The sequence below is a fragment of the Fistularia commersonii genome, chromosome 35 (genome assembly GCF_037954325.1).
Source record: "Fistularia commersonii isolate RoL2024-O1a breed Wild chromosome 35, RoL_Fcom_v1.0, whole genome shotgun sequence".
NCBI lineage: Eukaryota > Metazoa > Chordata > Actinopteri > Syngnathiformes > Fistulariidae > Fistularia > Fistularia commersonii.
The window spans coordinates 3,385,392-3,406,667 of record NC_141318.1 but is presented as its reverse complement, the minus strand read 5'-3'; the positions used below and the strand labels follow the sequence as shown (position 1 = coordinate 3,406,667).

The following is a 21,276-nucleotide window of genomic DNA, read 5'->3' as shown; positions in this document are numbered from 1 at the left end:
CGGTGTTTCGAAAGGACGGGAGGAGGAGCTACAGGAGCTCCGACACTTTTTGCTAGCTTGACTTATTTGACATCTGAATGCACGGTAATATAAAACACCCGGTCTGTGTTCGGATTCGGTACTTTTTTAACGAGTTTGTCAGGAGGAGCAGCAACAAAGGGGACCTTTAGCGCCCCTGGTGGTGAAACCGTGATATAAACGTGTTTTCTCGGCATGTTCAGCGCGTCCTCTACTGAAACGTTTATCGTTAGCATCGCCTTTCTGCTAGCAAAAGCCTTGCAGCAAAATAAGCATGTCTCCAGTAAAGAATACAGTTTGTCAATCCCACGTTTATTCTTTCTCTAACATTAGGTGTGGCCGAAAGGCGCAAAGCGGCGGCACAGCCTGGGCGACTGCGCCGCCGCGCCGGTCAAATACCTCTCATAATAAAATTAACAGTACAAAACACAGGGACAGGGTTCAACTCACAAAGTACATTAAAACTCTGTATAAATTAGAGACCTAGAGCACATCAATCCAGAGAGGTAATATAAAACTGTACATGACCATACCTGTGCAATACATTACAATATTTATTCAAATAAGGAAAAATTAGCACCGTGGAAAAAAAAAAAAAAAAAACTCCACACGTAAATGCCGCCGTTCGTGACCTGAGGCGGCAAAAGGCGCGGCGTGGCGCCGTCACTTCCTGTCGGTGTGGTTCCTGTCGGGCCTGATCACGAGTTTCAATTGAAAAATAAAAGTTTAAAGAAAAATGTAAACTGAAGTATAGATATACATATTTATATATATATATATTTATTATAATTTTCTGACATTTCTGTAGGATTGTTTAAACCTGAAGAGTCACTGAGGGTTGTATTCAGTCATGTTCACCTTTCAGTCATTTCCTTTCCTGGCCAGGCTGAAGTGTGTGTGTGTTTGTGTGTGTGTGTGTGTGGAGGAGCCGGGCGGCTGGCAGGTCGGCGTGTCGGTGCGCCCTCCTCTTCACAGGAAGTTGCTGGAGATCTGACGCTGGTGGTCGAACAAGTCCTCTACCTCGGCGCTGTAGGCATCGCCTGGTAATGTGGATATAAAATGTCAGGCCCTTGTTGGGGGAAGGGGGTGGTATACACACACACACACACACACTTCACCTGCGTGACATCCAAACATGTAAACCCGGGCGCCGTCGTACTTGCACCGGCAGCGCATCACGTTGTTCTGGAAGTCGGACTCGGCCATGTCGAGGGACGGGTTGACCTCCACCTGTCGCGGGAAGCAAAACATCTGAGACGGCGCCGGTCGCTAAGCGTCGCCGGGGACGATCGGGCGTCACCGACCTGATTTTTTCCCTTTGAGTCTGTCCTTCTTTTGAAGAAAAAGCCTCCTGACCCAGTTCTCGCCCCAACCCCCCCCGCACTCAGAACCATACGGACCAGAAATAGCTTAGCTTAGCCGCGTCTAAGTTTAGACTAATTGCAAGGAGTGTCGTTTTAATAAAGCAACACAGACCAAACCTAGGACTATTTCAGGCAGAAAGCAAGCGGCTCCCCGCGGGGACCAGTTATTGTCGGCCTGTGTGTGTGTGTGTGTGTGTGTGTGTGTGTGTGTGTGTGTGTGTGTGTGTGTGTGTGTGTGTGGGACGCATTACATCACTTTCCACTGTTATCTCCCGTGCAGGGGGAAGACGTCCGACAGTCTCGGGCTTCGGCTTCCAAGTCGCAAGCCTGTCATTAAGACCGTCGCCACGGTTACGTGGATCCCGCCCCCGTCTGCTCGCAAATGAATTTCCCCGATGCGGGACATCAAACAGATAACCCGCCCCGCGTCTTCAGCGAAGACGACCGCTCCGTTCGGGTCGTTTCTTTCCGTCGTTCGGGCCGAAACTCGACGTTGGCCCGTCTGGTCTGCGGTGGATGGAGGCCTCGCTGACGGGCCTCCACCTTCGACGTCGGGCGGTGGATTTAATCGTTTCTCTTTTTCTCTTTTTGTCTTTCCACCAGCAATCAGGCCGAGGCGGACGTGACTCATCTCTTAAATGCACGCTCCTAAAAATGGCCGCCGCCCTGCCTCCCCGGGAGCATCCCTCGCTCCTCTCGGCAATTTGTGCCGCGCGTATAAACCATCGCCGTCGGAAAACCGCATCGTCGTCGTCATGGCAACGAAGTGGACCTCCCCCTCCCCCCTTCCCCCGAACATCCGAGATTCTCGTAAACGCACGAATAATTAGAAACCGTAAAAGATCACGGCCTCGGTGCCGCCGAGCTTCAAAAACCCCCCAAAAAAAAAAAAAAAAAAAAAAAAAAAAAACGGTGGCAAAAAATAAATAAATAAAATAAAAGTGGGGGATGAGAGAGAGGTCGGACAGGCACAAATGTCGCTCTGTGCAAATATAAAAATATAACGCGCTGACCGAGTCTTTCCACTGCCAATAGGCCTGCAGCCTCTGAAAAAGGAGTAATAGCAGGTCTAGTTTCTATATAAATCCAGACTAAATTGACTCTCCCTAAACACACACAAACACACACACACACACACACACACACACACACACACACACACACCCATGTCCTGGAACTACATACGTTTTGTTCACCTGAGTGAATGAAACCCCAGCCAGGAAGCCAGGAGACGTTTATCACAAATTGCAGCCGTCTACATGCAGAAAGTGCTTTCACTGTGGTTTGTGTCTCATATCCTTATCACACACACACACTGTGTTTTGGAATTTTAAAAGCAAATGACTGGAGGGAAAATTTTATCAACTTTGATAGCCGGGCTCCTCACCTGGAAGATATATTCGCCGGGTCGCACGTCGGTGACGTCGATCCACTGGCAGTCGATGTCGTGGCGGTAGGTGTCCCAGCAGCCCACTGAGATGCCCTGCTGGCCCATGTTGTAGCAGGCGTAGCGCTTATGGATGCCTGGCACGGAGGAAAGCCGTCATTAAGCCTTGACCAAGATCGGCGGTGTAATCGCCCGTGTTATAACACTGTAATAACAGTGTTATTTCAGTGTAATAGCGCTGTAACAACAGTGTTATAATCATATCCCGCCGGCATTATCTGCTTATCCCGAACGCGGGAGCCGATCCCGCGGCCGACGCTCATAACCCCAAAATGTGACATCTAAATTCTGCTCGACGGGGAAATGACAAGCTAAGGTCACAGTAATTAGGAGATTAAAAAAAAAAAAAAAAAAAGCCACGGCGGTTTTACGACTGAAATAAATAGAAACCGCATCTGGATACGTTTAGGTTTTGGACTCCGCGAAGGATTATTATGGGATCGGGTTTATTAAACCGGTGCGTCGGTCCTCCTCACCGTCGGGGCAGTAGGTGTCCTCCAGGCAGAAGCTGGCCTTGTGACCTTCGGCGACCTTGGTGCCGTTGAGGGTCAGCAGATCGTAGTGGGTGAACACCTCGATGCTGTGGTAGTGCCTGGAGGCGGACGTGGGGGGGGGGTCAGAGGCGGGACGCGCCATCGACGGCCGACCCGAACGGGTGGAACCTCACCTGTGGCACTGGTGCCAGGTCCAGCTCTCCCTGGAGGCCCGCGGACGGAAGTCGGCGCGACCCAGGTTCATGATGCGGGAGGAGAAGCGCAGCAGGCGGCGGTGGCCGTGAGGCCAGTGCATCCTGGCGGCCGAGGAGGACAGGCAGTTCTCCTCGTTGGCGCAGCTGAGCAGGTGGAGGGGTCGGTCCTCCAGGTAGGCCGTCTCCTGGACCAGCTGGGCGTCCAGGACCAGATCCGGAGCGGCTGTAGGGGAGCGGGGTCAGCTTTTATCCGAGAAGTAAAAAAAAAAAAAAAAAAAAAAAAAAAGTGTGTGTGTGTGTGTGTGTGTGTGTGTGCTGACTTTCCACGCAGGTGACGCCGGCCGCCCTGCCGTCGCCCCCCCTGGGGCAGTACACGTTGGTGTTCCTGCGACACTGCTGGATGGACAGCTCGGTGCCGATGCAGTGGGTCCCGCTCAGGACCACGCCGGCGGCGTCCCGGGATCCGGCCCAGTACCAAGTCTCCTACACACACACACACACACACACACACACATACATTTAATTTAAATGTGCATGGGTAAATGGTTGAGTGTATGTTGTGCAGCTTCCAACGGCAGCCACTGCAGTAAACAGACCCCTGGTTATTACAGGAACTATCAGTAAACATTATCACACTTTCCACTCATTTTCGCAATTTCAAAACCGCCTGTTAAATGTTCCCAGCATACACACACACACACACATACACGCATGCGCTGCCCTTTCCATGCATGGTGCTATTTTCAGTTTGTTTGCTCTGTGAATTTCTCCCCATCTTTCTTTTTTCGCCTAACTTTCCCCTTCTTTTTTTTTTTTTTATTTCAGTGTGCCGGACGTTTGAGAAAGGCTGTAATTACTGGGTAATAACACGGCGTGGACGCGCAAACGGCAGCATGTGTGTGTGAGCGGAGAGGGAAGCGGATACGTGACGGCGAGCTCGCGATCCGGCCGGTCACCTGGTGCGCGGAGGAGGCGAACCCGAGGCCGAGCTGCCGGCACACCACCATGGCCTCGTTCAGCCCCCAGCTCTCGCTGCAGACGGCGCCCCAGCGCTTGGCTCCTCCCACCTCCATCAGCACCTCCACGCGACCTTCCGACGAGTCCCTTCCCCCGGCCAGGCGCACCTGGGGAGCGGATGCGAGGGTTAGCACGTGCGCGCCCGCCGGCGGGAGGGGAAGCGAGGGGGCGGGGTTTCACCGTCGCCTGCGTGCCGATGTCGGGGACGTTGCAGCGGACCGCCACATCCTGGTTGTGCTTGCAGCTGTACAGCGGCACCGGCCTGTACGTGCACTCGGCGATGGATTGCTCCCGGCCCGTGCACTGCACGCTGTTCATGTGGATGGGGCCGGTACCTGCGGGAAGGGGAAGGAGGGAAGGGGTTTCAAGCTTCGTGTCGCAGGAGAACCACCGTATGAGCGGCTTTAGATTAAAAGCACCTCTGATGTGGCCCCGACGCCGGGCTCGGCCAAATTAGCGTGCACGCCGCCGCACGCCAGGGCGACTGAAATAGCCACAGAAATGAAGGGAGGGCTTGAACTGGCGGAGGTGTGCGCAACTCGGGCCAGAGCCCCATTAAGCCCTATAATTTGGGCCCTAAATAGCTAATGATGTCATCAAGCGTGGATCCAGGTGGCCTCGCCTCGGGCCGCGCCGGCCACCGGCCGCTTCCCCTGGAAGCCGAGCCGAACCGGCCTCCTCGCGTGACCTGGCGGGCCCGAATTCTCCACGCTCATTTGGGCAGACAGATAATAGCAGGAAGCGAAGGTGATTACAGAGTAGCAGCCAAAAGCGCGGCGAGCGCGACGACGACAACAACAACGAAAAAGGGACGACGGCCGAGCCGTGCGAAAGTCTGTCGTCTCGGACGACCGCCGTCCGTGTGTGTTTCCTCGGGGCGCAACACATGTAGCGCCAAAGTAATCACAACCCGCGGCGGGTGTTTGGCGCTGATCGGCGCCGACATCCTGGCTTTCAAAGCCTCCGCCGGCCGTTCACACACAGCCGGTTTATTTTGACGACCGCGCGGGCCATTGTTTGGGCGGCTGGAACCTCCCCAGCATAGTTTTAGAGGCGTATAATTGGTCACGGGTGCGTTTCCTCGGCCGCCGGCCTCTCAGGCCCGCTCTGCGAGAACCTTCCCAGGGTTTGTTTGTCTGCTCGGCTCCGCGAAGCGTTTCATCGTTCCCCCCCCCCGGCTACGCCGTCCGAGCAACCTTTGAGCGGCTAGCTGTTAGCTGAACAAGCGCTCGTTTTGGTGAACCGTTTTAGATTTATAACATGTAATGCCGGGTTCAACCCGTCACCTGTCAAACGCGGGGCCTCGGAAATAATTTGTCGACCAGAACCCGGGCGGGAGCACATGAGGTGCTGGTACTGGATGTTTATTTTTTGAAGAATTTATTTCTAAAGCGGTATTTTCCGGCAGGCCGTCGCCGGGGCTGCACGCTAGCGACCGTGGGAAACGCAAACCCGAAGCCGGAAGCGGTCTCCTCACTCGGGAGTCGCAAGCACTTACCAGACCAGCAGCCCGGTATTTATTATGTCTTTCCCGATTCCCAGAATATCATGAAGGTCAAGGAAGCTAGCTTTAGCCGTCGCTCGTCTTACCTTGTCCCAGGTGAGCCTTGCCGAGAGCCTCCTTTGCCGTCCCGAAGCCGAGCTCCCTGCAGACCACGCTGGCCGCGGGGACGGCCCAGAGGTGGTCGCACACCGTTCCCCACTTCCCCTCCTTCAGCACCTCCACGCGACCTTCTCCCAGCCGGGCGCCGCCCTTCAGACGAACTACGGGCTGTAGGAAAGGTCGCCGTCAGCTTCGAGTCTCGCGCACTCACCACATTTGGTTTCATTCTTATCCGGATCGAACGATGTGAAGATATCCGATCTGCGTCCAGACTTACCGGCACGGCGGGCGGGGGCGGGGCTCGGCCGTAGCGCGTGAACTGAGATCCCGGCACGCAGCGGACCACGGCGTGCATGCCCCCCCGGCACGGGCCGTTAGCCCTGGGGAGGGACAGCTGGGTCTGGCACTGGGACAAAGACGCTTCCCCTCCCTGGCACTGCACCTTCTCCACCCAGTAGCTCTTCTTGCTGATCTGCGTTCGTAGTCTGGCCACGAAAAGGAGGTGGAGATCGGTCGTATCGGGTAAAAACGGCAAAGTGATGCGGCACAGGTGAGGGGGAGCTTACCTGGAGGAGGGGTCGGTCACCTTGGAGTCCCACAGTTTCCTGTGAAAACAGGAAACGGTCAGATCGGTTTGGACCGATTTAAAGGAAAGTGCAAAGGACCCAGTACGCTGCCCTGTGGAACCCCGGTATTACAAGTAATGAGGTAAACAAATGCTTCTTTTCCATTTCACATTTTCAGCTGGGACTCAAATGTACTTCCTTGTTTAGAAGCTAGCACCAAGCTAAGTTTTGGGAAAACATCGGCATGCTAGAGTGACGACATTAGCATGTAGCCACAAAGCATCGCACCTCAGTCCTGCCTTGACTTTAGCTTCCTGGAGACTTTTTCAGGCGTCGCATCATGTAAACAAACAAAACTTATCCCTCTTCCTCCTCCTCCTCTCTGCGCAGCCGTCCACCCCCCCTCTTCTTCGCCATCCCCCGCTCGTCCCGGCCATCAAACCTCGCACAAACAACCCGACAGGCGTAAACACCGAGCAGACACAACACGAAGGGAGGGCGTCACTCTGTTTGAGATGAACATAGCTCTCCCTCTCCTTTTTTTTCCCCTTCCTCATCTAAAAACACCTTCTCACTGTGTCTTCTTAACCCCCCGGTTTCTGCATTCATGGATATTTCTGATGCGATGTTTGTCCATACGTCTGGAGTGGACGTCTGGCTTGGCGCGTCCACGCGGAAAAACAACCAGCACACATGAACCTCTGCCAGGCGCCAACCCCAACACTTTTTAAAAAACACGTGTCGGTTATTGGGTAAAAAACAGCATGTCTTAAACAACCCACATGCTAAACACCTGGACACACACGCCAACTCATATTTAGCTCCCCGGAAGCCTACCTTTAGCCAAACCACCACACGGCTAACCCTAATTCTTAGCCTAGCATGAAACCTCACTGACAAAACAAGGAGTTTCGTAAAAAGAACTTGTTTTCTGAGAAAAAAAAGATGACAAGTTCCCGCAATGTGTCTGCACAGAGATTAATGTCCCCGCAAGATGAGTAATGCACACTGTGCACGGACGCGCGCACACACACACACTGGAAGTTAAAACGATGCTGAAAGCGAGTGAAGGGCTTCCAATTGAGTGAAGGATTCCATAAAAAAAGTGACTCACAAACCAGGCAGTCTGGGAAGTGTCCTTCTGTGACATGTACGTAGAACACACACACACACACACACACACACACACACACACACACACATATGCACACACTCTCCTATTAGCGCCGACCCCTGGCGTTAACCAGCGGAGCCACAGACAGGTGCAGGGTGACGACACCCTGCACGAATAAAATGAGTCAGAATGCCGGGTTTAAACCATCTCTGCAGCCAGACTCCACGGCGCAATTTAATTCTGGGACATTTTTTATTTTTTGGCGGGGGAGATGACATCATCTGCCCCGACAACAGGTGGGCAGAGAGTCCTTTCCCTGATATTTGAATCCTTTCACGAGATGCAGCCATACCTGGACGCTCCTCGGCGTGACTTTTGCATTTCATTTTTTTTTTTTTGCACGCGTATTTACCACCCATATCTTCTCCGAACGTTTCATAACTGCGGTGAATCAAAAAGCAAAGAGAGACAGACTGTAAATTTGGTGGGGTGAGGTGTGTGTGTGTGTGTGTGTGTGTGAGGGGGTTAGTTTGCAGGGGGAAAGGGGGGGGGGGGGCTGAGCGCTGCCCATGTAATTGCGTGCTTCGCTCGGCGGTGTCTGCCGTGCGGTTGAGCGGCGGCGTGCCGGTTCACACACAGCAGACGTGGAAATATGCGCATACAGATCAACTTACACCCCCTTCCCCCTACTTGTAAAAAAAAAAAAAAAAGGGCGTTTAAAACCCCCGCATGCGCCGGGAAACACTGGGTGATGTAAGAGCCCACGTCTGCGGGCCGACGCAGGCCGGGTCGCCTCAAACGGGACCCGAAAGAACCCTTTAAAGCAGACCCGGAGGGGGGGGAGGGGTGAAATAACGGCTTGGGTGTTGGGATAATTACCTTAGAGGTATGAAAAACGCTCGGGAGGAGGAGGAGGTGACGAAACGGGGCGAGCTGGGAAATGGTTTTAGCTCCTCCGAAGGCGTGATGCTAATTGAAACATCTGCGAAAATGTGGCGAGCGGGTTAACGGGCCGAGACCGCGGGGGAAAACGTTTCACACGCACACGCGGGAATGAGAAACGAGCATCTCGAACGCCGGTTTCAGACGAATGAAATCCAGAAGGGAGGGCGGACAGAGGTTGATCTCGATGGGAGAACAAACATTCTGGGCCGGGATTTGATGGAAATGTGTTGTTGTATTTTTCCAAAATGGCGGCGAGCGGCGGCGGGTCTCAGGTGCGGCCTGGATGGAGAGCTGGCTTCTCACGGATGTGGCGAGGGTGGGATCAGGGGTGGGATCGGGGTTGGTGGGGCGGGAGGAGGCCGAGCGGGAGCACAAGGGGTAATTATTGGTGACGCGGGGAGACAGAGGGTGCAGGGCAGACCAGTGGTCGGCGCTGGCCGAGCCATAAAAAGCCCACTGTGGGCGGACGGACGGACACACGGCGGGTTGTTGTTTGCACGTGCAGAAACCTGTGTTTGCACGTGGACCTGTTATGGGGTCATGACTTCACGCCAGGTCCTGCCAGAACGTTCGGTGTTCTGATTTAGCGGCGCTGGGAGTTCTGTTTTTGAAGGTTTGCCTGGGATTGCTAGTGTGCGTGCGTGCGTGTGTGTTTGATGTGTGTATTCTCCAGCGCGTTCAAATGTGCTTGGTCTTCGAGCGGAGAGAAGCTACCGCGAGCGGGTTTTATAAGTGGGATGATTAGAGATGTAGCAAGGGAGCGTTCACGTGAGGACACACGCCGCTTGGATGGCGATGACGATGCAGAAGATGATGATACTGAACTTAATGACTCCTCTGGGCTTTTTAAAGCCTTGCTCGGTCCTGGGGGGACAATTTACCCCCCGCTAAGCCGCACCCGGATGACGCTAGCTGTCCAATCAGAGCCCCTCCCCTTGCTAAACTGAGGTCTGCTAGCCAACTAAGCTAACGTAGCCGGCTAAGATTACGTAAACAACATTTGTAGTGTTTGATTTTAATGTGATCTGATGTTTTCCTTCACAAGCAAAGGTCACCCCTAAAGGTATCTAAAAGAAACTGAGGGGAGGCAGGAGAAGCAACAGCAGGCCTGTTAGATTCATTCGGACCGAGCCATTAAAAACAAACCGTGCCTTGAATGAATAGATGTTTGCATGCTAACTGTTAAAATTGGCAATAGCTCGTGAAACGTTGTTGACGTGATCAGTGTCCAGGAATTGTAGCTCAAGCACAGTGCCTGTGTAGAAGCTAGCATCAAGCTAGGTTCTGGGAAGCTTTATATTTGCTAACATCGGCGTGCTAGAGTTATGATATTAGCATGTGGCACCAAATCAGTCCTACAGTGACTTCAGTCTGTTTTTTGAGCGCAGCGTTGTGTACGCAAGCGCTCAGCACTCCTCTAGTCCAATCCAGATGAAGCTAGTTGCCCAGTCGGAGCACGGCATCGGACAGGGAGAGCTTAGCTAGCATAGCCAATTAAGCTAACACAAACAATGTCAGCAATGCTAGATTTAATGTGATCTGTAAGTGTGTGTGTGTGGGGGGGGGGGGGGGGGGGCAGAGGAAACAACAGCATCCCTGTTAGATTGGTTTGGACTGAATAATTAAAAACAAACCATGGCTCGAATAGAAATGCGCGAACTAACCTTTAAATGCTAACAGTGAAAACTGGCAATAGCTCGTGATGTTGGGGTAACGTTGACCTGAACAGGATCTGAGAATTGTGGCTCAAGGAGTTCCTGGTTTAGAAGCTAGCACCAAGCTAGGATCTGTGAAGCTTTATTTTTGCTAAAATTGACATGCTAGACTTACGTTATTAGCATGTAGCGCCAAATCAGTGATGCCGAGAAATCAGTCTGTTTTTTGAGCGCAATATCGTATAAAGAGCGCTCCACCGGCGCAATCCCGATGAAGCTAGCTGCCCAGTCAGAGCGCGGCATCGGACAGAGGCAGCTTAGCTAACACAGCCAACTATGCTAACGTAAACAATGTTAGTAATGCTAGCTTTAACAAGATCTAATGTTTAACGGTGTTTCTTTTTAAGCAAAGGGGAACTATCGAGGGTTATTTTGGCCCCGCCCCCCGCCATGATTTCCGATACTCACCTGTAGGCGTTCTGGTCAAACGCCTCGGCGGCGGGGAACCCCAGCATGCCGCAGACCACGCGGCTAACGCTCAGGTCCATGCCGTGGCTGCAGACGTGGCGCCACCTCCCGGCGTGCCTCACCTCCAGCACGCCCTCCGTCACCATGGCGCCGTTGTTGCCCGACAGCACGGGCCGCAGGCGGACCTCCTCCAGGCGGCCCCTCTCGGAGCCCTGGAGAATCAGAGGAGGAAAACCGTCGCATCCGTCCTCGACCTCGCCCGCCAAAACAGGAACCGTCGGGGTAAAACATAAGGGTTGCTGTCTGGCGTGCGGAGGACCGCCACGTCGCCGCTCCTCTAATCATCACACCTTCTAATCATCTGCAGGAGGAAACCGAGCCGGAGCGGAGGCTGCTTATCACGCCTCCCGACCGGGAAGGAGCCATTCAAAAAAAGGAAGAAAGCGTGTTAAATATCCGCCTGTTTCCTCGTGAGGAGGCGGCGCTTTCGGCTCCCGAAGGTTCAGGAGCTCTAATTTGTGTCCTCGGATGACTTTTAGGTGAAAAAGATTCAGGGGGGGCGGCTTTTACCTGCGCGTGGTGCGAGTTTGTCTCCTCCCCGATGTCGGGATACACCAGGTCGGCCTCGATGTGGTTCCCGCTGAGCCCTCGCTCCGCCGCCTCCCGCCTGACGGCCTGCGGCCCCCCCCTCGCCGCCTCCTGCCGCTGCCTGTAAGCGCCGCCGTTGGCCAGGCGCGACGGGAGCTGGTGTCCCTGCGGGCTGCCCTGCTGGGCCCCGAGCGCCCCGCCGCGACTCCGCCGCAGGATCTGGATCTCGTGGCCGTTCTCCTGCGGGGAGACTCGGCCGCGGCGCGCCGAGGCCGGGTTGCGGTGGAGGGCGATCTCGTGGCCCCTGGCGGAGGAGATCTGGGGCGGGGGGTCCGGCGCCGCCTGCCTCGGCCGGCTCGGCTGCGGCCTGGAGGAGGAAGGAGAGGACTGGGAGGAAGGAGCCGCCCCCAGGTTGACCCTCTCCGGGCTGCAGATGACCCCCAAGTCCTCGGCGTGGGTGCAGTCGTTGACCCCCCAGCCGTTGGAGCGACAGTCTGCGATGGCGAGCTCCGTGCCATTGCAGCGCACGTTGTCCAGCCAGATCAGACCTGGGAGGCAGGAGCGGAAGTTTTTGTTTTTTTTTATTCATGTTTTTCAACTCTTTTTTTTTTCAACTTATCATGCCTTGTATTATTATTTCTATTTTTTGTATTTTCATGTTTTACTTTTTTTTTTTTTTTTTTTACAGTTTTACTGCTTTGGCCGTGCAGGCGGTCGTACCACTTTTCACCACAGGGGGAGCCAGAGTGAGTTACAAAATACATCGGCGTTCCTCTCGTCTTAGTAAAATTAAAAAATGTAATTCTTCTCTCTTCATTTAATACCCCCATCTGCTTCGACAACTGCTCCGTCACTTTTATTTTTCATTTATTTATTTTTTATTTACTTTTACTACTTTGTCCCTTTTATAGTTTTTTATTGATTTCCTTCAAATCTGTATTTTGTGTACATGTCCGTACAGTGTCCTCGAGTGTAAAATGAGGCACCTTAAATGAAATGTATAATTATTATTATATACGGCACAACACAATGTAACTCCAATCACACTTGTGTGACATCAAACTGTCCACTTAGGAAGCAACACTGATTCATTTTGACTTGTCTTAAGGACATTACATCAACGTTGGATCGGCCTGTCGTGTGTTTTTACACTTTAACTTTGAGTGTGATTCCAAATCCGGACCTCCATGGGTTCATACATTTGGTTTCCATTCATCATTTTTGTGTGATTTTGTTGTCAGCACATTCAACTATGTAAAGAACGACGTATTAAACAAGAATATTTCATTCATTCAGATCCAGGATGTGTTATTTTAGTATTTTTGAGCAGTGTATTTCCTCCGAAGGACGCCTCCCGCCCTCCGTCCTTACCCTGTCCCTCGCCAAACTTGGCACTGTGCGCCCAGGTGAAGCTGCGCTGGAAGCCCAGCTGCCGACACACCACGTTGGCCAGGTTCAGGTCCACCTCGTCGTCGCACACGGTCCCCCAGGCGCCGTTGTGGAACACCTCCACGCGGCCCTCGTTGGCGCCGCGGCGGCCAACGCCGGCCAGACGCACAGGGGGGTTCTGGGCGTCCATCGGCGGGGCGCCGAGGAGGAGCAGCAGCGGGAGGAGGACGAGGCCGCGGACGGCGCCGATACGAGACATGCTGGCGAAGAAAGAAAGGCAGGGCTGTCAAACTCATTTTTGGTCCGACGGCCACATACAGACTCATTTTACGGCCAGTAGAATCATTATCTAGAAGTAACACTAAGTCCGAATTTTTCCTGTGTTTTAGTATAAAGGAGGTAAACAGGTAAATGATAAAAAGCTTTATGTGTAATGAACTGTTCCTCTGATGAATTTATTTTAAAAATGGATATTAAAAAAGAATTGATGTCATTACATCCTAAAAATATGGTTGCGTTAAAAGACAAATTCTTGACACTGTAGGAAAATTTGCATAGAGATTGGTAGCATGTATAAGAGGAGGTATAATGTTTACAAGGTTATTCTGGTTAATAAATCAATCTTTTTAATCTTTTTTTTCTACTGATTTTGTGTTTTTTACAGAAATAAGAAAAAAATGTTTTAACAATGTCACTAGATGTCTTTGCATCAAAAAATCCTTTTGTTTTCACATTTTGAAGCAAAAAATACATTGCAAAGTTACTTTTTTTCATTTTTTCCTTGCACATTTTTTTTTTTTTTAAACCCACTGTAGAAAAGCCCCAAATGCATGTGAGAAAAAAACCCACTAAAACAAAGATTTGATTTCAGGCAGGAGGCCACAAAATATTGTTCCGAGCGGCCACAATTGGCCCGCGGGCCGCGAGTCTGAGACTCGGAAGGAAAACCACAAGAATCCTTGTAGTCATGTAAAGATACGGGTCTCGCATCCCACCGTCAAAAAACAAAACAAAAAAAAAACAAAACATGCAATTATAATCTCATCCACTCATTCCACTGAAAACACAAAAGATTGATGGACTTTTTTTTTTTTTTTTTTTTTTTGCTTGGAGTCATGCAAGGGACAAACACTGAGATCAGGAAAAAAAAAAAATGGTGCTATAAGTAGCGCCGGCTCGTCCAGCCAGCGGAAACCCTCGGCTTTTCCACAAACCCCTAAAAAGCCTGCACGGATTTAACCGCCAGACGCCCGGAGCAAACAAACACCGGCCGAGAATCGCGGGAACAAACACTCGTTTTTTTTTTTCAATCGAACGGAGGAAGAGGGGAGAGGATGGGGGTTAAAATCAGGGAGAGGTCAGAGGTCAGCGGGATAGAAAACACACGGGATCGGTTGAAATCCACCTTTCACAGACGAAAGGGATAAAATTAGAGGCGAAGGTGAGAGAGAGGAAGAAGGATTGGAAGAGGAGGTCGGCCTCACCTGTCCGCTGGTCTCGGCTCGAAGTCACTGGGAGAAAGAAGGGACAGAACGGCGGAGGAAAAGAAGGCAGTGAGTCTGGAGCTGCTCTCCCTCTATTCTCCTCCTCTCTCTCTCTTTTCGTTTTTTTTTTCACTTGTCACTCCCACGGATCTGCAACCTCATCCATCCCTCCCATTTCCCCTCACCGAAGTAACTTTTTTTTTTTTTTTTCCTCTCTCCCTTTTGTCCCCTCAAAGATGCCTTTCAACCGCAGAAGAAGAAGAAACGCTTCGAGCGTCTTCCTGTTTTGGGCTGTCAATCATCCATCAGCTGATTGGAGGGGCAATTAGCCAAAGCAACAACACCGACCCGCTCCGGCTTGTTTTATGGGGGTGGATGCTGTGGGGTAACCGGGGCACGTGGGCGGGTTGCACCGCGCATGTGAGAGGTCAACCTGCAACCCCGGACACCACACACACACACACACACACACACACACACACACACACGCACACACACATGGATGCACAGCCTGTGATTTCATAAGAATCTGTACCATAGTTTTTGTCCCTGTTTTGTATCATGTGCACACACACTCTTGCGCACGCATACACACACACACACACATAATGAATCTGTACTTTGTTTCATGTAATGTTCACAAACGTACTTGCCAACACACACATACACACACACACACACACACACGGATGCACACACACACACACACACACACACAGGTGCACAGCCTGTGATTTCATAAGAATCTGTACCATAGTTTTTCTCCCTGTTTTGTTTCATGTGCACACACACTCTTGTACGCGCACACACACACACACACACACACACACATAATGAATCTGTCCTTTGTTTCATATAATGTTCACAAACATACTTGCCAACACACACACACTCACACGCACACACACATGGATGCACAGCCGGTGATTTCATAAGAATCTGTACCATAGTTTTTCTTCCTGTTTCGTATCATGAGCACACACACTCTTGCGCACACACACACACACACACACACATGAATCTGTACCTTGTTTCATATAATGTTCCCACACAAATGCACACACACACACACACACCAATGCACAAACACACACCCTGTGATTTCATAAGAATCTGTACCATAGTTTTTCTCCCTGTCTCGTATCATATTCACACACACTCTTGCACACACACAAACCCACACATACACACAGGCACACACACAAACACATACATGAATCTGCTCCTTGTTTCATATAATGTTCACACACAAATGCATGCACACACACACAAATGCACAAACACACACCCTGTGATTTCATAAGAATCTGTACCATAGCTTTTCTCCCTTTTTCACATCGTGTTCACACAGAGTTCACAAACATGCTTGCCAACACACACACACACACACACAAATGGATGCACACACAGACTCACACACATACACGTGCACAAACACGCGGTTTGTGATTTCATAAGATCTGCGCCATTGTTATTCTCTCTGTTACATATTCACGCACGTATCTACACACAGACCAATATTTGCACACACACACACAAACACACACTTTCCCATCAATTATGGGTTTTCCCTGCCACGCCTTTAATTGTATTCATCCGTGACTTCTAATCCGACCTGTAAAAGCATAAACACTCATAATCTGAACTCTGAAAGTGTGTGTGTGTGTGTGAGTGTGTGTTTAATCCGGTCAGTTCAAGCCCGACGGTCGCAGGGGTCAGGGCTGTGACCCCGACCCAGGTTTTGGGGGGTTCGGTGGGGCGTCGAAGTTCAGTTTCATAACATCCTTAGTCGTGGCACCTCCCGGAATAGAGACCTCGCTCTCTCTCGCTCTCTCTCTTTTTTTATAGGATAAGCATCGGTTCGCCAAACGTACGTCGGTGGAGCTTTACCATGACATGGCTCGCTCCTAAAAATAGCCCCCGAAGCCGGTCCGTAAACCCAAGGTGTAATTTGTAATCATCCCTTGGTCTTGCTCTGTGTTTGTGTAATCTCACAACAAGAAAGCTAAACTCGGCCGAGGAAAACCAAACAAAACGCTCCACGTCGGCGGCGACAACAAGCGGGGTTTCGGTTTCACGCAAAACTACAAAAAATACACACCGGTAATAACGTCCTCACGGAAAAGCGCAAGGGGTTTGATCTTTTTCAATCTGATTTAGTCTTGGGATTATTAATCCAGTTGACAATTCTTTCCTTATCGTTGGATTAATTTGTGCGTTTTCCCATCGTCGCGGTCATTTTTTTAAACTCGTTTGTCATCAAAATCTGAAGCAAAAGAGGAAAGTGAGGGTGATTTAATTGATAAATGATCCCAAACCGTTGAGAAATTGAATAATCTCCGTTCAAACTGCGCCGCTCGCTTTGGCGGTGACCGAGGGACACGAGCGCCCCCTGGTGGAGAGAATTGGTATTACAACTGTTTTAGCTGCAGCTTCGATTTACTTTTTTATTTACTTGGTTCATTAATTATATTTAATTCCCAACACAACTTTATTAACTTCCCAAGTTAATATCCAACACAGAAACATCAATTCATTCTCTTCACTGACAACACATCTGTTTAAAGCAACCTGACACCAGCTGCTCTGTCACTCTTATTTTTAATTTGTATCAGTTTGACATTTTCATTATTTTCAATGCATTTTAATTTTTTTCGTACTTTTACGTCTATAATTTGTGTATTCATATATGTCCCCGAGTGGCGAGTAAGGTGCTTTAAATAAAATGTATTATTATTATTATCAATTTACTATTTTATTTCATCTCCTTTATTTGTATATTTATATTTAATTCAGTCCAGTACATTTAGCTTTTTGTTTGTAATCAATGCAGATCATTTTATTTATTTTTCTCCACCATGTAGGAAGACATGGAGACTGGGAGATGAAACAGGAACCTAACCCAGCTGTGTGGAGAATATTATGTCAGCTACTGCTTAACATCCCATCAACCGGGTGTAAAGAACAGATGGAGGTTCGACAAAATCAATTTTAATTAATTTTTTTGTGCAGTCAGAGAACCCCTTTTGACGTTCTAAGCCCCAATACGGCAAAAACTATAGCAACAGAAAACAAAGTACTGCACTTTTTCTTTTGCATGTCCCTTTTTCTTCACCTCATTTACTCTTTCTTTGTCTCCTCAACCAGAACCACTACAAGTCTAATGAGCTCATTAAACTACAAGTTTAATTAAACTACAAGTTTAAAGAGGTGCCTTTTAAATGGGGACCAGTGTTGGATAAATAAGCATGCTAAACAAACTAAACGTAATAAACATAAACAGCCACGGCGCCCTCTAGTGGCCAAATGTCGCATTGCAGATGTTTTTTTTTTTTTTTGCTGCACCTCACCTCGGGCAAGATCAAATGTTTTCTTCACGAGTTAAACATTAGAAACATTCAGGACAAAGCCGAAAACGAAAAATATCAGAAGCAGAACCCTCAGCGTCCTGGCTGCAAGCGGTTCCGCTGAGCCATGCACTTGTCCCGGTCGATGAAGAGCGAACGCTTCTTGCACGTGATGTCCTTTTCCAGAGCCATGCGGGCCTCCTGCAGGCGGGAGAGCGACGCTTCGGCTTCGCTCAGCTGCAGCCGCAGGGACGCCGTCGTGGCATGGATCTGCCTCACCTCCTCCTCCAAACTGCAGACAGAGCGAGGAGGCCGGTCAGGGAAGGTCAGCGTGGAGAGTGATCTGTATGTGTGTGTGTGTGTGTGTGTGTGTGTGTGTGTTTGACCTGAGTTGGGGCTCATCTCTGCAGAGCTCCATGTTAGGTCTGAGGGAGCGAAGGTAGAGTCTGGACTGGGCGACTCTCAGCGGCGCTTCCTTGCTGTGGATGGCCTCCTGCAGGGCCACGATGTTCCTCTCCTGAGCTCCAATCTGCTCCAAGACCTAAACACACACACACTGTTCAGTTTGTGTGTGTGTGTGTGTGTGTGTGTGTGTGTGAGTGTGTCTTGCAGCCTACCTGAGTCAGCTCCTTCTCCAGCTGGATCTTGGCCTCAGTCAGTTCCTCACAGCGCCGGCTGAAGGCACGCTCCACGTTGGCATTCTGGACCCGAAGATCTTCAGCGGTGTCCTTCAGCACTTGTTCCACCAGCATTCTAATGCACATAAGCATACACACACATACACACACATGCACACACAGAAGCTATGAAGAATTAAAATTTTGACCGAAAAAAAAAAAAAAATGAACTAAATGAACTTTATTTGTATTTAGAAATCAAAGTGGAAAAAAATTAAATTTCAGTAAATGAAATTTGAAATGAAGCAAGATAAAAATAAAATTTAAAAATTAGCTTCAATTATATCCAAATAAAGACAGCATAGAATAAAACCAAAAATCTAAAATCTAAAATCAATATACATGAGAAATGACGATATAGATGGCTATATCTAAATCGCTTGAAATGTACATCCAAATAGAATAAATCAAATCAGAACTAAAAATATAATAAAATAAAATTAAAAATACTATACAATACAATTAAATTAAATTAAATAACATGACATATAATGACATAAAATAAAGTTTAATTGTATTGTTTAATAAGATAAAATAAACTAAGACCCAGATACCTAAGATGCTCAGTTGCCTGCTCCTCTTGCAGGGCCATGGAAATGTTTTCCTGAGTGAACTTCTCCCATGATGACTCGTTACACACCCTGCGACAAATGACAGAAACCACAACAACAAGAATGACAATAATAATAGTTGAAAAAAGAATAAATGATATTGTGATATTGCAATAGCATCCGCTGCACTGACTGGTCCTGCATGGTGGCGGAGGCGGCGTGCTGTCGCGTGTCTGGGCTGCAATTCGTCATCCTCCCGCCCAGGTCATCCAGGCTGTAGGCCTGGGTCTTGTCGGACCAGTCGTGCTCCAGGGTCTGCTTGGCGGCCCGAGTCGCCCTGAGAGGAAGAATGAAACAAAACTGACTCCTGGAGCTGGCATCAGCTCGCTTCCTATGAAATGGCAGGAAGTGAACTCACCGAATCTGAGTGAGAACCTGAGCCGTGGTTCTCCTGAGCAGAACCTGGACGCTCCGGATCAGGTCCACCTCCTGAGGAGACACTTATATATATATATATATATATATATATGAAGTGGAAATATATATGTGTGTGTGTGTGTGTGTGTGTGTGTCTTTGTATAAAGCATACTGGTGGGGGGTTATTGTCATTTCTTTCTGTTATTTATTAACTATTTCTGATTACATGATAAAAAAATCTGCATTCTTAAAAAGTTTTCATTCTCTATTTATTTATTCATAAATTAACAACATCTCAACAAATAATACAAACTTAGAAGTGGATGAATTATATTTTAGAAATTTAAAAATGTAGAAAAATAATGAAATAAGTAATCATATTAAATGATTAAATATTTTATTTTATTGTATTTTTTAACAGTTTCCTGTTGGGAGTTTATTGCCACTTCTTTCCTTTTTTGAAACTTGCTCCAATTATTTAAGAAATAAAATCAGAATTTTTAAGATATTTCTCCCAGGTTTATTTACCCATTGTGTCTGGCAATTTCTCGAAAAAAATGTGTAATTTTAATTCACTATATATAAATATATATACACACCCATATATATATATATATGTATATGTATATATTTTTTATTTAATATATATAAATATTTAATATTTATTTAATATATATAAATACATACATTCACATAATTCACACACACACAAACATGTATAGACACATACATATATACATATATATATATATATGTATGTATATATACTCACACACATATATATGTATATATATGTATATGAGTGTGAGTATATACACACACACATATATACATATATATGTGTGTATACACACACACACACACACATATATATATATATATATATATATGTATATGTCTATATATGTTAGTGTATGTGTGTATGTATTTATATATATAGAAAATAAAAATGCATATACTTATATACTAAAAATTACATTTAGAAAATTCCAAATTATAAAAGTTGACAAAAATATGTTAGATAAATGATGATGAATAAATAAAAATGAAATGTACGACATAGTAAAAAAATACATTAGTAAATATAATATAATAAATACGCTGGATGAGTAATAAAATATCCATTATATCTATATTTGAACATTTTTCCAACAAACTTGATCATCATTTGGAGCTCTTCATGATTCTACGGTGAATGTGCGTGTGCGTGTGACCTTCAGCAGCTCCTCCTCCACGCAGTCCCGCACCAGATCCGGTGCGGGTCTGCCGCTCCTGCACACCAGGTTGTCGGTGGCGACGGCGTGCGGAGCGTCGGTGGCGTCCAGCGCCTCGTCCAGCCGCCGCCGCAGCGCCAGCAGGCCGTCCGCGTCCGCCCGCAGCCGCTCGATGCGCCGCCGCAGCTCCGAGCTCCCGCCGTGGACGCTGAGCAGCCTCTCCCCCAGGAGACGCGTCCCCTCCGCCTGGACGGCGCCGGTCTCCTCCGCGGCGTCCCGGCCGAGCAGCCGGGCGTCGCGTTGCACGCCCCGGGCGTCGCGTCGCTCGCCGGCCGCCCGCTCCAGCACGCCCCGGTAGCCGCGCAGCCACTCGGCCGGGGTGCGCTTGGCGCAGCGGTAGCCCGCGGTGGCTCTGCCCGGGGACGGCGGCGGGTCTGCCGGCCCCACGCGGGGACCCGCCGCGGTCCGCGGGGCCTCCGGTTCTCCCAGGGCCTCCGAGCCGCGGCGGGCGAAGCGGGACCGAGACGCCGGGACCTCCGCGGTCATCTCCACCGGAAACGCCTCAAAATTTCAGACAGGGAATTAAGTGTGAATCCTGGACTGACGTGTGTGTGTGTGTGTGTGTGTTTACCGTTGCCTGGTAACAGGTGTTAAGCTTGGGGGTGGGGGTCACCTGTCAATCACATCTTAACCGTGAGATTCCAACCCGCAACTTTCATTTTGG

At 49.2% G+C, this 21,276-nt stretch overlaps 2 protein-coding genes across 2 annotated transcripts; both read right to left on the bottom strand.

Annotated features, from left to right (window-relative positions):
- Nucleotides 1-312: 312 nt before the first annotated feature.
- LOC147213848 (lysyl oxidase homolog 4-like) lies at nt 313-14,464 on the bottom strand. The gene is made up of 15 exons (XM_086142669.1): nt 14,347-14,464; nt 12,845-13,122; nt 11,456-12,021; nt 10,886-11,097; nt 6,704-6,742; nt 6,415-6,622; nt 6,125-6,305; nt 4,715-4,869; nt 4,474-4,641; nt 3,838-4,000; nt 3,497-3,740; nt 3,306-3,421; nt 2,770-2,906; nt 1,137-1,248; nt 313-1,058 (listed from the first exon to the last, which is right to left on the bottom strand). Exons 2-15 carry the CDS (start codon nt 13,119-13,121, stop codon nt 988-990), a joined length of 2,649 nt encoding a protein of 882 aa, XP_085998795.1. The 5' UTR covers nt 13,122; nt 14,347-14,464; the 3' UTR covers nt 313-987.
- Nucleotides 14,465-16,939: 2,475 nt separating this feature from the next.
- tekt4 (tektin 4) lies at nt 16,940-21,116 on the bottom strand. The gene is made up of 7 exons (XM_086142668.1): nt 20,553-21,116; nt 19,340-19,410; nt 19,115-19,258; nt 18,925-19,011; nt 18,311-18,446; nt 18,080-18,234; nt 16,940-17,985 (listed from the first exon to the last, which is right to left on the bottom strand). Exons 1-7 carry the CDS (start codon nt 21,096-21,098, stop codon nt 17,787-17,789), a joined length of 1,338 nt encoding a protein of 445 aa, XP_085998794.1. The 5' UTR covers nt 21,099-21,116; the 3' UTR covers nt 16,940-17,786.
- Between the last annotated feature and the right edge of the window lie 160 nt (nt 21,117-21,276).

What these genes read in the sequence shown, in the direction of transcription:
- LOC147213848 (XM_086142669.1), bottom strand. Translation starts at nt 13,121, where the DNA reads ATGTCTCGTATCGGCGCCGTCCGCGGCCTCGTCCTCCTCCCGCTGCTG. An exon ending in CAAGGCTCACCTGGGACAAG is followed by an intron (nt 4,870 to 6,124) that starts GTAAGACGAGCG and finishes CCCTTCCCGCAG; the next exon opens with GTACCGGCCCCATCCACATG. An exon ending in TCGCCTCCTCCGCGCACCAG is followed by an intron (nt 4,001 to 4,473) that starts GTGACCGGCCGG and finishes GTGTGTGTGTAG; the next exon opens with GAGACTTGGTACTGGGCCGG.
- tekt4 (XM_086142668.1), bottom strand. Translation starts at nt 21,098, where the DNA reads ATGACCGCGGAGGTCCCGGCGTCTCGGTCCCGCTTCGCCCGCCGCGGC. An exon ending in TGGAGGAGGAGCTGCTGAAG is followed by an intron (nt 19,411 to 20,552) that starts GTCACACGCACA and finishes GTGTCTCCTCAG; the next exon opens with GAGGTGGACCTGATCCGGAG. An exon ending in AGAGATGAGCCCCAACTCAG is followed by an intron (nt 17,986 to 18,079) that starts GTCAAACACACA and finishes CTCTGTCTGCAG; the next exon opens with TTTGGAGGAGGAGGTGAGGC.